This window comes from Thalassophryne amazonica, chromosome 6 (genome assembly GCF_902500255.1).
Source record: "Thalassophryne amazonica chromosome 6, fThaAma1.1, whole genome shotgun sequence".
Lineage (NCBI taxonomy): Eukaryota > Metazoa > Chordata > Actinopteri > Batrachoidiformes > Batrachoididae > Thalassophryne > Thalassophryne amazonica.
Window position 1 is genome coordinate 64,500,038 of NC_047108.1, and position 17,693 is coordinate 64,517,730.

The following is a 17,693-nucleotide window of genomic DNA, read 5'->3' on the forward strand; positions in this document are numbered from 1 at the left end:
TTCTCCGAGCTGCGTCCGACACATAACAGTAGTCTCTGGCCAAACATCACGGACCCAGCGTTAGCAGAGACGGTAACGCGCCGGGAAGGCGGCAGCAGACGTTCAGTGGTTATCCGGATCAGTTGCGGGGCTCTCCGCCCGGAAGGTGCGTGTGTGAGACCCATTACTGGATACTAATTTGTGCTCTCTTGCAGCCGTGTTCCTGTGTTGTGCCTCATCCGTGGATCGTGGTGGAGTGTGACTGGCGACGGCTTCGTGTCACACTCCGACCGGATGGGAGGTGTAAACGGGAGCTGCAAGAGTGCGTTTGTAATGGGTTCACGCGCACGGCGGAGCTCTGTTAGCACGGGTCGCTGGGCTTCCTGTGTTACAGTCGTAGCCCCGTTTCCCCGGATAAAGGTAACTACTTCGTCTGTTGTTTCAGCTCCGGCGTTATTTAGTTGAGCACATTTTGGTTGTGTTGCACACAGCTGCGCACGAAGATGCAGCTCGTTTGTTTTTTGTCACCAAAGGGGGTTTTTCATTTTTTAGCACTCTGGTTCCCCCTTGTGGTGACTGAATCACGGTACCGTCAAGCTCTTGAGTAGGAACAGGTGTGTTCCATGTGGTTGAGCTTGACGGTATAACTCACTGATTTGTTTTGTGTTGGTTCATTTTGTGTGGGTGTTTTTTGAGTGGGTTTTTGTGTGGGCTTTTGTTTTTTTTTGTTGTCCACTGTTTGTCTGGGGGTGTGATCCTGCGGCCTTTGTTACACAAAAAAATACAAAAAAAAAAAAGAAAGACGGGGACCCAAACAACTGTGTGTTGGTCTGTTTTTTTTTCTTTTGTTTCTTTTTGTTTCCCCCCTCCCCGGGGTTAGATGGAACGGTCCCCTGGGGAGTGATGGGGTGGTATTTGGGTTGTTTTTTTTTCTTTTTGTTTTTTATGCCCTCTCTTCTCCTCTGACTCCAGCCGGGGGTGCCGTAGTGTCGGCATTGCTGGAGGGGTGCAGTGGGCGTTTCCCAGGTGGCCTCTGCACCCGGGAGGGGGGGGGGGGGGGTTTGGGGTTTTTGTTTTGTTTTTTCCTCCCCCAGTTTCCACCCTCAGGGTTTGACTGTGGTGTCCTCTGGGGGGGAAAGGGCGTTGGGTCCATCTAGCCGTGGGCGGCCGGGGCTGGGTCCATTGGTCGTGTGGGGAGGCGTCTCCTGGGGTTGACGAGTGGTCCTCTGGGGGGCGCTGGTAGTCCCCGTGGGTGACGGTGGATCCCAGAGGGACCTCGGCCGTGGTTATTACTCCTGGAGCTGGCGGGTGGCCCTCTGGGGGGTGTTGGTCCCTGCGTGTCGTTTGGGGGAGGAGGGGGGGGTCTTTTGGCATTTTTGTTTGTGTGTTTACATGTGGGTTGTTTTTCTTTTCTCCCCTTCCCTGGGGTTTGATGGAACGGTCCTCTGGGGGGGGGGGGGGGGGGGGGGTGTTTTAGTATTTTTGTTTGTAGGTTTGGGTTGTTTTTCCTTTCTCCCCTTCCCTGGGGTTTGATGGGACGGTCCCCTGGGGAGGGGGGGGGGGATGTTTTGGTTGTTTTGTTTTTGACTAATCACACGTTTGGTTAAAGGCTGACCGCACAGGTGTAGGAACTCCTGGCCACACCTGTGCTAAGACTGTCAGAAACAAAGGCAAAGATGCAGCCAGTTCAACCAGTCTGTTGGAGGACTAACGCGGACGTGGTTTCCAGCCATGGTCCCTGGAGGGGGGTGTTTCTCCTGGGCCAGGTGTGTGTGGTCGCCGGGAGGCTTCCCGTGAGGGTGGGGTACTGTTGTATGGCTGGGGGGGCCTGGCTGCTGGTTTGTTTGCCTTTTGTGTTTCCTCCCAGGTGGCATGCATTTGGGACTGAGTGGCTGTGTTGCTGAGGCTGTTAGGACTTCACCCTGATCACCTGCGACTCGTCAGGACTCACAGCTGAGGTGCATCTGGAGGGATTGGAGTATGTTGGCATTTAAGACTGAAGTGCACAGTGTGCATTTGCCAGAGACTCGACCTTGTGACCAGACGGGTGAGATCGTCGTCTCGGGAGCCATCTCATCAGCAGCGGATGCTGAGAAACGTCCAGGTTTGATGCACAGTCTGTGAAAGAGGAGGGGGTGAGGTCTCACGCTCGTCAGCACACTTCCTGAGGTACGTTAGATTTTGTGACTAACAGTTATACAGTCAGTAAATGTGGTGTCCCTCACACCTTATTGTATTGAGCTGTTTGTTAGTCATGTATCAGCTTCCACTGCGGTGGAGTTTTGTGAACTGGATGTTCCATGCCTGCAGGTTGGAAGCTGATCAGCAATCAAGCCAGGAAGTGTTTGCTGTTTGTACACCTTTAAGTGTTCTGTGTGTAGAGTGTGGACTCACATAATGGTTCCTTCTTTCACAGACTCGGTTGTTGCGGCCACCTGGGGGGTGTCTGCGGGGTCCTTGGGTCCGAAACAGCTTCTGGCTCCGGACCGTGAGCGCTGCTGGGAGCGCACCACGCCAGGCCGCATCTTTTTGTATTATCACTGTTATGTATTAAATTCAGTTAGCCTTTGTACCGTGCTCTGCTTATTTAATACTGGGTCCTTCAAACGCTGGTCGGTTCTCCGAGCTGCGTCCGACACATAACAGTCTGGTGGTCATACACGGCTGTCTGACGGTCTGTCCCTCCTGACTGCGCTTCAGAGTTTGGGTTTTTTCTCATTCTGGCTGATTCTGCTTGATTCCTGCTCATTCTTGCTATGTGTGATGAGGGTCTTAGGGTCAATACTGCCCTTGGTTTGTTTTTTTGTTGTTGTTTTTTTTTTCAGTATTAAAGCTATGCAGCCTTTCAAATTTCACAAAACTGACAATTTAGTTTATTCTGAAATCCAAGCACTATAATGTAGTTTTATTTTTAAAATGTGTTGCAAAATTACAGCTCATTTTAATGAAGAGAACATTTTTACCTGGGGAAAATTCCATAAGGAATATTTTATTTTCATTTTAACGCTGTCTGCAGGAGGACATGTATGTGCACGTGCATGAGGTTTTAAAATTGCTGGAAGTTACCTTTGAGCTTGTGTGATCAGCGCACACGGGGTGTGCATGGTAATATACACTCAACAAAAATATAAACGCAACACTTTTGGTTTTGCTCCCATTTTGTATGAGATGAACTCAAAGATCTAGTTGGGCAAATGCTCACATTCGCTGGCGTTTGGCACGTTGGAGAGGTGTTCTCTTCATGGATGATGCAAAGGAGATGTGTTGCACTGCATGAGGCAAATGGTGGTCACACCAGATACTGACTGGTATTCCCCCCCAATAAAACAAAACTGCACCTTTCAGAGTGGCCTTTTATTGTGGACAGTCTAAGGCACACCTGTGCACAAATCATGGTGTCTAATCAGCATCTTGGTATGGCACACCTGTGAGGTGGGATGGATTATCTCAGCAAAGGAGAAGTGCTCACTATCACAGATTTCGACTGGTTTGTGAAAAAAATTTGAGGGAAATGGTGATATTCTGTATGTGGAAAAAGTTTTAGATCTTTGAGTTTATCTCATACAAAATGGGAGCAAAACCAAAAGTGTTGCATTTTAAGATGTCTTGTAAGTTTCTTCAGAGGTGTTTTCTGGTAACAAAAACAGCATTTTTAGATTAAGAGGTGTTTAGTTCTCACTAGGTTTTGCAAAAATATGAGAAACATATTAGATTTATACAGAAATAACCTGTTTTGGAGTATTTTGGATGATTTTGTTCCAACAAGTAGCCAGCTGACAAAACTGTGCATCTCTACTCTCACTGGCTGTCGCTGTGTGCTTCCCAGCATCCCTCACACAAGGCAGGGGAGAAAATGAATGAATGTTTCATTTCTGTTTTTGTAGGAATTAACTTTGATTAAATTGGTTCATGTCATTGTAGATGATTTCCCTACCAGTAGTTGTCATCGTGCATGGGAGTCAAGATAACAATGCTTTGGCCACTGTCATATGGGACTGTGCTTTTTCTGAACCGGTAAGTCTGGCATTACAGTTTCATTCTTTTCCTGTATATGTTTGATGTAATTTTACATAAATATTATTTTATACAGACAACCTGTCATTTGCCATGCAAAAATGAAAACACAATTACTAATGTCTTGCTGGTGTACCAGTGATAAAAGTTTTGTTGGTGTTATCCAACAAAATATATAGATCTGGATGAACTGATAGTCAGACATGGGGACTCAAGTTAGACAGTTGGACTCGAGTCGCACTTAAGTTGCACAAACAGGGACTTCAGGCATTACTTGGGACTTGACCTCAAAGACTTGATAATTGACTTGGATTTGATGTTCGAGACTCATGAAACAGCATTGGTGGCGGGCGAATCCATAGGCGGTCAGACTCTGCCAATTCAAAGAATGAGTTATGGGCGCAAGATCTCTGCTTTACAGATTGATTTCCGTCAGTTTAAATTGCTGTCTATTGTGTCTATAGGTGTGTTGTTCTAAAAGCTATTACCTAGTTGTTGCAAAGAGTGTATACTTTATCCTTTGCACACAACATAATCATCTTCTGGCATTTGCATATCTTCGTAACATGTTTTTTTTTTTAGCAAATCAAATCAGTTTTATTTATATGGCGCCAAATCACAACAAACAGTTGCCCCAAGGCGCTTTATATTGTAAGGCAAAAGCCATACAATAATTACAGAAAAACCCCAATGGTCAAAACGACCCCCTGTGAGCAAGCACTTGGCGACAGTGGGAAGGAAAAACTCCCTTTTAACAGGAAGAAGCCTCCAGCAGAACCAGGCTCAGGGAGGGGCAGTCTTCTGCTGGAACTGGTTGGGGCTGAAGGGGGAGAATCAGGAAAAAGACATGCTGTGGAAGAGACCAGAGGTCAATCACTAATGATTAAATGCAGAGTGGTGCATACAGAGCAAAAAGAGAAAGAAACACTCAGTGCATCATGGGAACCCCCCAGCAGTCTAAGTCTATAGCAGCATAACTAAGGGATGGTTCAGGGTCACCTGATCCAGCCCTAACTATAAGCTTTAGCAAAAAGGAAAGTTTTAAGCCTAATCTTAAAAGTAGAGAGGGTGTCTGTCTCCCTAATCCGAATTGGGAGCTGGTTCCACAGGAGAGGAGCCTGAAAGCTGAAGGCTCTGCTTCCCATTCTACTCTTACAAACCTAGGAACTACAAGTAAGCCTGCAGTCTGAGAGCGAAGCGCTCTATTGGGGTGATATGGTACTATGAGGTCCCTAAGATAAGATGGGACCTGATTATTCAAAACCTTATAAGTAAGAAGAAGAATTTTAAATTCTATTGTAGAATTAACAGGAAGCCAATGAAGAGAGGCCAATATGGGTGAAATATGCTCTCTCCTTCTAGTCCCCATCAGTACTCTAGCTGCAGCATTTTGAATTAAATGAAGGCTTTTCAGGGAACTTTTAGGACAACCTGATAATAATGAATTACAATAGTCCAGCCTAGAGGAAATAAGTGCATGAATTAGTTTTTCAGCATCACTCTGAGACAAGACCTTTCTAATTTTAGAGATATTGCGCAAATGCAAAAAAGCAGTCCTACATATTTGCTTAATATGCGCATTGAAGGACATATCCTGATCAAAAATGACTCCAAGATTTCTCACAGTATTACTAGAGGTCAGGGTAATGCCATCCAGAGTAAGGATGTGGTTAGACACCATGTTTCTAAGATTTGTGGGGCCAAGTACAATAACTTCAGTTTTATCTGAATTTAAAAGCAGGAAATTAGAGGTCATCCATGTCTTTATGTCTGTAAGACATTCCTGCAGTTTAACTAATTGGTGTGTGTCCTCTGGCTTCATGGATAGATAAAGCTGGGTATCATCTGCGTAACAGTGAAAATTTAAGCAATGCTTTCTAATAATACTGCCTAAGGGAAGCATGTATAAAGTGAATAAAATTGGTCCTAGCATAGAACCTTGTGGAACTCCATAATTAACCTTAGTCTGTGAAGAAGACTCCCCATTTACATGAACAAATTGTAATCTATTAGATAAATATGATTCAAACCACCGCAGCACAGTGCCTTTAATACCTATGGCATGCTCTAATCTCTGTAATAAAATTTTATGGTCAACAGTATCAAAAGCAGCACTGAGGTCTAATAGGACAAGCACAGAGATGAGTCCACTGTCTGAGGCCATAAGAAGATCATTTGTAACCTTCACTAAAGCTGTTTCTGTACTATGATGAATTCTAAAACCTGACTGAAACTCTTCAAATAGACCATTCCTCTGCAGATGATCAGTTACCTGTTTTACAACTACCCTTTCAAGAATTTTTGAGAGAAAAGGAAGGTTGGAGATTGGCCTATAATTAGCTGAGATAGCTGGGTCAAGTGATGGCTTTTTAAGTAATGGTTTAATTACTGCCACCTTAAAAGCTTGTGGTACATAGCCAGCTAATAAAGATAGATTGATCATATTTAAGATCGAAGCATTAATTAATGGTAGGGCTTCCTTGAGCAGCCTGGTAGGAATGGGGTCTAATAGGCGTGTTGATGGTTTGGAGGAAGTAACTAATGAAAATAACTCAGACAGAACAATCGGAGAGAAAGAGTCTAACCAAATACCAGCATTACTGAAAGCAGCCAAAGATAACAATATGTCTTTGGGATGGTTATGAGTAATTTTTTCTCTAATAATTAAAATTTTATTAGCAAAGAAAGTCATGAAATCATTACTAGTTAAAGTTAAAGGAATACTCAGCTCAATAGAGCTCTGACTCTTTGTCAGCCTGGCTACAGTGCTGAAAAGAAACCTGGGGTTGTTCTTATTTTCTTCAATTAGTGATGAGTAGAAAGATGTCCTAGCTTTACGGAGGGCTTTTTTATAGAGCAACAGACTCTTTTTCCAGGCTAAGTGAAGATCTTCTAAATTAGTGAGACTCCATTTCCTCTCCAACTTATGGGTTATCTGCTTTAAGCTGCGAGTTTGTGAGTTATACCACGGAGTCAGGCACTTCTGATTTAAGGCTCTCTCTTTTTCAGAGGAGCTACAGCATCCAAAGTTGTGCTCAATGAGGATGTAAAACTACTGACGAGATAGTCTATCTCACTCACAGAGTTTAGGTAGCGACTCTGTACCGTGTTGGTATATGGCATTAGAGAACATAACAAAGAAGGAATCATATACTTAAACCTAGTTACAGCGCTTTCCGAAAGACTTCTACTGTAATGAAACTTATTCCCCACTGCTGGGTAGTCCATTAAAGTAAATGTAAATGTTATTAAGAAATGATCAGACAGAAGGGGGTTTTCAGGGAATACTGTTAATCTTCACTTTCCATACCATAAGTCAGCACAAGATCTAAAGTATGGTTAAAGTCCTGGGTGGACTCATTTACATTTTGAGCAAAGCCAATTGAGTCTAATAATAGATTAAATGCAGTGTTGAGGCTGTCATTCTCAGCATCTATGTGGATGTTAAAATCGCCCACTATAATTATCTTATCTGAGCTAAGCACTATGTCAGACAAAAGGTCTGAAAATTCACAGAGAAACTCACAGTAACGACCAGGTGGACGATAGATAACAACAAATAAAACTGTTTTTTGGGACTTCCAATTTGGATGGACAAGACTAAGAGTCAAGCTTTCAAATGAATTAAAGCTCTGTCTGGGTCTTTGATTAATTAATAAGCTGGAGTGGAAAATTGCTGCTAATCCTCCCCCTCGGCCCGTGCTACGAGCATTCTGACAGTTAGTGTGACTCGGGGGTGTTGACTCATTTAATCTAACATTCATCCTGCTGTAACCAGGTTTCTGTAAGGCAGAATAAATCAATATGTTGATCAATTATTATAACATTTTTTAACAGGGACTTAGAAGAGAGAGACCTAATGTTTAATAGACCACATTTAACTGTTTTAGTCTGTGGTGCAGTTGAAGGTGCTATATTATTTTTTCTTTTTGAATTTTTATGCTTAAATAGATTTTTACTGGTTGTTGGTGGTCTGGGAGCAGGCACCGTCTCTACGGGGATGGGGTATTGGGGGGATGGCAGGGGGAGAGAAGCTGCAGAGAGGTGTGTAAGACTACAACTCTGCTTCCTGGTCCCAACCCTGGATAGTCACGGTTTGAAGGGTTTAATAAAATTGGCCAGATTTCTAGACATGAGAGCTGCTCCGTCCAAAGTGGGATGGATGCCGTCTCTCCTAACAAGACCAGGTTTTCCTCAGAAGCTTTGCCAATTATCTATGAAGCCCACCTCATTTTTTGGACACCACTCAGACAGCCAGCAATTCAAGGAGAACATGCGGCTAAACATGTCACTCCCGGTCCGATTGGGGAGGGGCCCAGAGAAAACTAGAGTCCGACATTGTTTTTGCAAAGTTACACACCGATTCAATGTTAATTTTAGTGACCTCCGATTGGCGTAACCGGGTGTCATTACTGCCGACGTGAATTACAATCTTACCAAATTTACTCTTAGCCTTAGCCAGCAGTTTCAAATTTCCTTCAGTGTCTCCTGCTCTGACCCCCGGAAGACATTTGACTATGGTTCCTGGTGCCGCTAACTTCACATTTCTCAAAACAGAGTCGCCAATAACCAGAGTTTGATCCTCGGCGCGTGTCGCCGAGTGGGAAAAACGGTTAGAAATGTGAACGGGTTGGTGGTGTACAGGGGGCTTCTTTTTAGGACTGCGCTTCCTCTTCAGTCACCCAGCCGGCCTGCTTTCCCGGCTGCTCGGGATCTGCTGGGGGACAGCTAACGGCGGCTAAGCTACCTTGGTCCGCACCAACTACAGGGGCCTGGCTAGCTGTAGGATTTTCCAAGGTGCGGAGCCGAGTCTCCAGTTCACCCATCCTGGCCTCCAAAGCTACGAATAAGCTACACTTATTACAAGTACCGTTACTGCTAAAGGAGGCTGAGGAATAACTAAACATTTCACACCCATAGCAGAAAAGTGCGGGAGAGACAGGAGAAGCTGCCATGCTAAACCGGCTAAGAGCTAGTAGCTGCGCTAAGCTAGCGAATTCCTAAAAACACACAAAGTGAGTAATGTGTAAATAATTTAGAGGTGATTCAGCAGAGGGAGTGCTTTAGTTAAGGCACGTGAAGATTACACTGTGAAACATATCGTTATCTAGATCAATCTAACTACGCAGATTAAACAGCTAACAGATACAGCAAAACACCGCTGTGCTCCGGAACAGGAAGTGATACAATACCACAGTGAGAGCCAACCACCAGTAGTGCACATTGTGTGTCTTTGGTAAAAATTACACTACAGTAGTAAGCAGTCAGAGTGCAGACCCCCAGCCCTGATGTTCAATTCCTCACTTCTGCAGAGAAATGCTTGTATTTAGTCCTTTATGCAAGGTCACAGCAGCTTGATTGTCATGACACCCATTTACACAGGCACTAAAGCCCATCAGTTTCATGTTTGCATCATTTCCTGCAGATTCTTAGACCTTGCTGACTTCATGTCAACAATTTTTTCCTTTGTTTCCCCAGTCTTAATTATATCAATAAAATAAAAGTCAAAATGTGTAGATGTCCTGTTTTGCTGTGTTTATCGTCCTTCCATTCACATCTTTTTCACAGTATGTCAGTGCTGTAAGCCTCTTTTTTTTGTTTCATTCAGGACCGAATGCCATTTGTGGTGCCGGAGCGTGTCCCCTGGAGGCTGATGTGTAGCACTCTCAACAGTAAATTCACCTCTGAAGTCAAGACCCAGCAAAACCTGGACCAGTACAACCAGCACTTCTTAGCCCAGAAGATCTTTGACAAGCCTGATTTTGTGGAAGACTTCAGTAATATGTTGGTTTCTTGGGCCCAATTTAATAAGGTACATACTGTACATGCAAACATTTACACACTCACTCTAATAAGGTACATACTGTACATGCAAACATTTTCTCTCTCTCTCTCTCTCTCTCTCTCTCTCTCTCTCTCTCTCTCTCTCTCTCTCTCTCTCTCTCTCCTGTTATGGAACTTTCACAGGAGGTTCTACCTGGTCGATCGTTCACATTCTGGCAGTGGTTTGAGGGCGTCATTGACCTAACTAAGAAGCACCTCGGGAGCTACTGGAGCGACGGGTGAGGCAACGTTACTGCTGCTTTATCTGAACGTAGGCAGGCCGCTCCAGTTGTTAACGAAATTATGTTTTGTTTTTTTTCCCATTAGGCTTATATTTGGTTTCATTGGGAAACAACATCTCCACCTGATTCTCAAAGACAGGCCCAATGGAACGTTTTTGCTTCGCTTTAGTGACTCTGAGATTGGAGGCATCACCATTGCCTATGTGTCTGCTACTGAGCGTACGTATTTGTGTATAAAAGCTACTTTGATGTGAAGATGTTTGCTTGTTGATGGCATTATTGAAATACTGCTGATCCACTTATCACAAAACTTGATAATGTTGGCGGCGGTCTAGAACAAAAACCATTACTTTTTGGAGAAGACCTGGAAAAAGATGCGAATGTAGACATGTTTGTATTAATTATTTGGTAATCAAGATGCATAATGTGAATTTCCAGGCAACTCATCACTTTGTAAATGTGCTTTAAAAATTAGAGGACTTTATTGTGACAGTATTCGTATGCTTTTACTGTGAAAGTGCAAAATGCTGGCACATTGTACTATAATTTGAGAAATGTTTGTTTGTTCTACTACACCACTGAGGTGCTTCGGCCTGTTCATACCAAACCTGCTGTGTGCATGTAGGCTGACCCCTGAATTTCCCTTAAAGTAGACCTGCATTGAAATAAATGTGGTTAGATCTCAGAAAGAAATAGCTGATATGTATTTATAAGGCCCTTATGAATGCAGTAAAGTAAATCTGCAAGCCCAAATTTGTAATTCAGCGGAGAAATCTTCGCTTAAAAATGACAAATTTGCAGCTAAAATTTGGCCCTCAGTGAAAACTGTTTGTACATTCGGGACATTGCAGTGACGTCCGGCAGAAGACAGAGCACTCGTGCCTTCAGTCCGATCCCGCATTGAAATTGATTTTATCTGTTAGTAATGTTACTGTTATACACATCCTGGTTTCAACATCCAAAAGTAAGCAGCAATAAATGTGAGATACAGCTCTGCATGCTCAGATCAGCGGCAACATCGACAGCGGGCGACGTTCTTCCCTGATGCCTCGCTGTCTGCCTCCGATGCGCTTACTGAGTCTGCATTCTCGGTAAACGCCGCAGCGGGCCACTCACACCGCCCCTGTATTTGCTGTGCAGCCAGCACCACCTCTCTGTCTACTGAATGGAGGTGCAGCCAACGTGGCACAAGTCCAGAGACTACGCTCACTGTTTAATGCGAAGCGGCCGGTGACACCTGTTGCTCGCAAGGACAGACTTCTTGCGGCAAAATCCGCAGCGCCGCACGTCTCGGTAATCAGAGCCGCAGCGCTCCATGGCCGCTGAGAGGTTTATATCTTTTTAATTTCTTGAATTCTTTGCGGGTCTTGTCTCCGTACCCCGCGACAGTAACACCGGAGGCTAAAGACAGATTTTCAATGCGACACCACTCAATCAAACGGGCGTATGAAAAAGTCCCCCAAAATGATTTTCAAGCACAAATAAAAGAAATGTGTACTCACCAAACGTGCTGCAAGACAATATGAAGTTTTAAAAAGAGTAGATCCTTCCGTATAAGACAAGAAAAAGGTGCAGATGCCAACTGACGTAAATCCACAAATTACAGTTGTTGCGCGCAATGCATGCTGGGATAGGGTCTTCTCTGTGACATCTCGGTAGCGTCCCGGATGTGATGACAGTTTTGTGGAGGGCTAAATTTTAGCTGTAAATTTGTCATTTTTAAACGAAGATTTCTCCGTTGAATGACAGATCTGGGCTTGCAGATTTACTTTACTACATTCAGAACGATCGATCCATCCATCCATCCATCCATCCATTTTCTTCCGCTTTATCCGGAGTCGGGTCGCAGGGGCAGCAGTTCAAGCAAAGCCACCCAGACCTCCCGATCCACACACACCTCCCCCAGCTCCTCCGGGGGAACCCCAAGGCGTTCCCAAGCCAGCCGAGAGATGTAGTCCCTCCAGCGTGTCCTGGGTCTTCCCCGGGGCCTCCACCCAATGGGACATGCCCGGAACACCTCTCCAGCGAGGCGTCCAGGGGGCATCCGGAAAAGATGCCCAAGCCACCTCAACTGACTCCTTTTGATGTGGAGGAGCAGCGGCTTGACTCCGAGCTCCTCCCGAGTGACCGAGCTCCTCACCCTATCTCTAAGGGAGCGCCCAGCCACCCTGCGGAGGAAACTCATCTCGGCCGCTTGTACTCGCGATCTTGTTCTTTCGGTCATGAACCAAATCTCATGACCATAGGTGAGGATCGGAACGTAGATCGATCGGTAAATCAAGAGCCTTGCCCCCCTACTCAGCTCTCTCTTCACCACGACGGTCCAATACAGCGACCGCATCACTGCAGATGCTGCACGATCCGTCTATCGATCTCACGCTCCATCCATCCCTCACTTGTGAACAAGACCCCGAGATACTTAAACTCCTCCACTTGAGGCAAGGACACTCCACCGACCTGAAGAGGGCAAAGCACCTTTTTCCGGTCGAGAACCATGGCCTCGAATTTGGAGGTGCTGATTCTCATCCAGGACACTTCACACTCGGCTGCAAACCACCCCAGTGCACGCTGAAGGTCCTGATTTGACGAAGCCAACAGAACCACATCGTCCGCAAACAGCAGAGACGAGATTCTGTGGTTCCCAAACCAGACCCCCTCTACACCCTGGTTGCGCCTAGAAATTCTGTCCATAAAAATAATGAACAGAACCGGTGACAAAGGGCCAATGTGCACTGGAAACAGGTTTGACTTACTACCGGCAATGCGAACCAAGCTCCTGCTGCGGTCGTACAGGGACCAGATAGCCCTTAGCAAAGGACCTCGGACCCCGTACTCCCGGAGCACCCCCCACAGGGTGCCCCGAGGGACACGGTCGAACGCCTTCTCCAGATCCACAAAACACATGTGGACTGGTTGGGCGAACTCCCATGAACCCTCGAGCACCCGATGGAGCGTGTAGAGCTGGTCCAGTGTGCCGCGTCCAGGACAAAAACCACACTGCTCCTCCTGAATCCGAGGTGCGACCATCGGTTGAATTCTCCTCTCCAGTACTCTGGGATAGACCTTACTGGGGAGGCTGAGGAGTGTGATCCCCCTATAGATGGAACACACCCTCCGGTCCCCCTTCTTAAACAGAGGGTCCACCACCCCGGTCTGCCAATCCAGAGGCACTGTCCCCGATCGCCACGCGATGTTGCAGAGGCGCGTCAGCCAAGACAGTCCCACAACATCCAGAGACTTAAGGTACTCAGGACGGATTTCATCCACCCCAGGAGCCTTGCCACAGAGGAGCTTTCTAACCACCTCGGTGACTTCAGCCTGGGTAATGGATGAGTCCGCCTCTGATTCCCCAGTCTCTGCTTCCTCTTCGGAAGACGTGACGATGGGATTGAGGAGATCCTCGAAATATTCCTTCCACCGCCCAACAACATCCCCAGTCAGGGTCAACAGCTCCCCACCCGCACCGTAAACAGTGCTGGCAGAGAGCTCCTTCCGCCTCCTGAGGCGCCGTATGGTTTGCCAGAATCTCTTCGAGGCCGACCGATAGTCCTCCTCCATGGCCTCCCCAAACTCCTCCCAGACCCGGGTTTTTGCCTCTGCGACTGCACGGGCTGCGGCACGCTTGGACTGCCGGTACCCGTCAGCTGCCTCCGTGGTCCCATCTACCAACAAAGATAAGTAGGACTCCTTCTTCAACTTGACGGCATCCCTTACTTCCGGCGTCCACCACCGGGTTCATGGATTGCCGCCGCGACAGGCACCAGAGACCTTGTGACCACAGCTACGAGCGGCCGCATCAACAATGGAGGTGGAGAACATGGTCCACTTTGACTCCATGTCTCCAACCTCCCCCGGGATCTGGGAGAAGCTCTCCCGGAGGTGGGAGTTGAAGACCTCGCTGACAGAGGGTTCCGCCAGTCGTTCCCAGCAGACCCTCATGATACGTTTGGGCCTACCAGGTCTGACCGGCTTCCTCCCCTCCCAGCGGATCCAACTCACCACCAGGTGGTGATCTGTCGATAGCTCTGCCCCTCTCTTCACTCGAGTGTCCGAGACACGTGGCCAAAGGTCAGATGATATGACTATAAAGTCGATCATCGACCTCCAGCTCAAGGTGTCCTGGTGCCACGTGCACTTATGGACACCCTTGTGCTCGAACATGGTGTTTGTGATGGACAAACTGTGATTAGCACATAAATCCAACAACTGAACACCACTCAGAGGGCCACCCACCCTAGACCGCCACCCAATCCTCTCTGCACCCGACCCCCATGTCCCCCTCTGCAGGTGGTGAACCCACAGGAGGGCGGGCCTACGTCATTCTTTCGGGCTGAGCCCGGCCGGGTGGTGGTGGTGGAGGAGTGGTGTTCATTCAGAAGGATCTTATGTGTAAATATGAATCATTTTTTGGTCCAAAGATCTGACTGCATTTATTTCAATGCAGGTCTACTTTAAGGGGTTTGTTTTGGCAAAGGTCAAAGTCATTGGGGTTAAAGGTCCAAATATTGTTTTATCTGTCTGGTTGTTCCTCTACTAATACCCAGTCTTTTGGCTGCCTTACACTAAACTTGATATGTGGAAAACAGTCAAAGTAGAATTGCCCTTAAAGGTTTTGTTTTAGCAAAGCTCAAGATCAGAGGGGTCAATGGTTAAGATCCACCCCCTACCCACCCACTCCAGTTTGCGCCAGAATTGGCAACTATTTGTCTGCAATTGACAATGTGAGATCAAATTTACCAAAGGTCAGTCATCAGGATCAAGGTCATTTGGGTCACAGGTCAAAATCAAACTTTTTAAAGTTCAATTTCCCCAGCTTGGCACACATATGGGATGAGTTCCGGAATTGCGCAGCAAGGTAAACATTGCCAAAGTTTAATCACTGGGGTCAAATTTAATTCTGCCTGTGTGTTTGTTGACTTAATCCAACCAGGTCCTTTTGCATGATATGTTAATGAATGTTGGCCCCAGAATTGCCATTTTAAAATATTATTTTGGCAAAAGACAAGAAAATTTGATTTTCATACTTATTTGGACCAAATGTGACACAAACTTCGGTCAGTTCTAGAACCGCCCTGGCAAGGTCAGCTAGTGCTCAGTCATTTGGGTGAAGGTCAAGGTCATTGGGATCAAATGTTACATTGCTGTAGCTGGTACTGTGTTCATGCTCACAAGTACTATTACCTAGTTATTCATGTTATCTATCTTTGTCATGCAAATATTGATTTGTAAATCCTTTTAAATATTGCAAGTGTAAATGGCACCAAAAATGTTTATGGAATGTCAAGCTTTGTCAACTTGAATGACATTTTTAACACATCAGGAGAGTGGGAATGTTATGATTGTAAATAGTCACAAGGCAAGCTCCAGAATGCAGGCAGCAAAACTCAAAGGATTAGTTCCAATCCAAAGTGATTTATTTACAGGTGAAATCCAGTAGTCAAAAAATACACACAGAGGGAAAAAAAACAGCATTCAACACCCACAGAGGAAAAGCACATAGTGGAACAAAGACAAAAACTTAATGAGCGGCTGGGAAAGCAATAATTGCACAAAATACTCACAAAACCTGCAGACACAGGAACAACAGAGATCTCAGAGCACGAGAGAGAATCAGACGGCAAAAAACTGAGCACAGGTGAGGACTTAAATAACAAACGAGCCACTTAGTACAGGTGCGGTAACTAAGGAAACTGAGGAAGGACAAAAAGCATGTGAACACTGAACATAAGGTGACTGAAAATAAAACCTGAGCCTAAAGATAAATACAACATCAATCTAACTCTAGTATCACAGTAAAAGAAGAAACAGAAAATGACATAAATCCAGATAGACTGCAGAACCAAATGTGTAAAACCAAAACTGATCCAAGAAACAAACCCTCAGAAAATACTACAACAGAAACCCCCAAAATAACAGGAATAAACATACTGAAAGTAATGTACAGAAAATTAATTAACGTTAAGTGACTGTCAAGTTAAGTGCCTGTCAAGTTAAGTGCAACATAAAACAGGATCACAGGGCCACACCGAGTGGTGACTCAGGGCAAGAACACCTGGAAAGGAAACTAAATGGCCAATGGGAAACAGAACTAAATGGAACGGTGATCACACAATAATCAAACGTGCAAGGAAGTAGAGAAGCTTGAATCTTCGACTGGACTGGACTACCAGTCCGGTCGAAGATTCAAGCTTCTCTACTATGGAAACCACCTGGACAACTGAGAGCCTACACAGAAACGTGCAAGGAAAACAAATAGCAAGGCCCCAAAAACATGACCATCAAAAGAAAACCCAACCACATGAAATCAGAACACAAATAAGGAATGCCACAAAAGCAATAACCCAGATGCTCAAACACACATACAATTAAGACAAAAATAAAGGCAACTCAAAAACCCAGCCAAACGGGCTGATGGGGCAGAATCACAACAGGGTAAGGAACTTCCTGTTCCTTGGCGCAGGAAGGAACTGTGAGTGCTTTCTAGTTCTCAAGAGTACTTATTTATTTTGTAAGGCTCAAAGTGTGTATACATTTATTTTCCTCAGTCTTTCTGCAGTTTGCTCACAAATACAACTTATGTCCCCTCCCCCTGACAGATGGGGGACAGAAAATCCAAAACATTCAGCCCTTCACTAAGAGAGATCTTGATATCCGTTGCCTTGGTGACCGTATTCGTGACATCCAGGACATAACATTTCTGTATCCTGACTATCATAAAGATGAAGTTTTCAAGAAGTACTACACAGGTGACAACATTACAGCACCACCAGAATTGTATATGGAAATGAGATTAGAAAGTGAGAATTTTTATGTTGTCTTGAAACAGATGTTCAGACGCCGACCGCTGGAGGCTACATCCCTGTATCCCTCCATACTAAAGTGGGCACGTAAGGAACAATTCAGTACACATTGTCACTTGGCACACTTAAGGCTCTTCACTTCTTGGAGTTGATTTCACTTGATTTTACAAGATGGTAGAGCTGATTTCACTCTATAATGGAGTGAATTTTACTCTATTTAGACTGGGACCAAATGTTATCTTGGCAGAGTATATTTTACTCTGCAAAATGTACTATGTATAGAAAATTGTATCAGCATTTACTCTGCAAAATGTACTATGTATAGACAAATTGTATCAGCATTTTGTCCACATGGAACTGGTGTTTTTGAAAATGGGTGTCCCAGTGTGGATAAATCTCAAAAAGCAGCCAATATGCACCTTTGTTAAATGATAATGTCATAGCCTCACTTCTCTAACCTCAGCCTTAACCCCGGCCGCAAGATATCACATAGCAGTGACAGTGAACTACAGACTTGTGTTCATGCTACAGAAGATACTGATCTTAATGTCAACATTCATTTGCAGTTTATTTTAATCCAGAGTGACTTGAAGCAGAAGTTCTGCTTGGTCCACACCAAAGTTTCAGCTTTTGTTTTGTGTGCATGATCCATATCATCTTCTCTGTTTTTTGGGGGGGAGCCTTACAATGCCACATACAGGCCTTGCATTTATACTACAGTGTTTTCAGTTGTTTTGAGTGGTTTCGTGTGTATGCAGATATTTCCTGAAATGGCACCGTGTTTATAGAATACTTTTTGAAAATGCAAAGAAAAAATAATTGAGGTAAAATTCTG

The 17,693-nt window shown here is 45.1% G+C and overlaps 1 protein-coding gene across 2 annotated transcripts in view; it reads left to right on the forward strand.

The window, feature by feature from the left end:
* The window catches only part of stat6 (signal transducer and activator of transcription 6, interleukin-4 induced), a 171,260-nt gene that overhangs the window by 111,967 nt on the left and 41,600 nt on the right, over nt 1–17,693 (forward strand). For both annotated transcript variants that reach the window (XM_034172329.1, XM_034172327.1), the window contains exons 12-17: nt 3,901–3,993; nt 9,602–9,805; nt 9,961–10,055; nt 10,144–10,277; nt 16,655–16,804; nt 16,885–16,945. In XM_034172329.1, the coding sequence (XP_034028220.1) occupies nt 3,901–3,993; nt 9,602–9,805; nt 9,961–10,055; nt 10,144–10,277; nt 16,655–16,804; nt 16,885–16,945 (737 nt within the window). The remainder of the gene's footprint in view (nt 1–3,900; nt 3,994–9,601; nt 9,806–9,960; nt 10,056–10,143; nt 10,278–16,654; nt 16,805–16,884; nt 16,946–17,693) is intronic.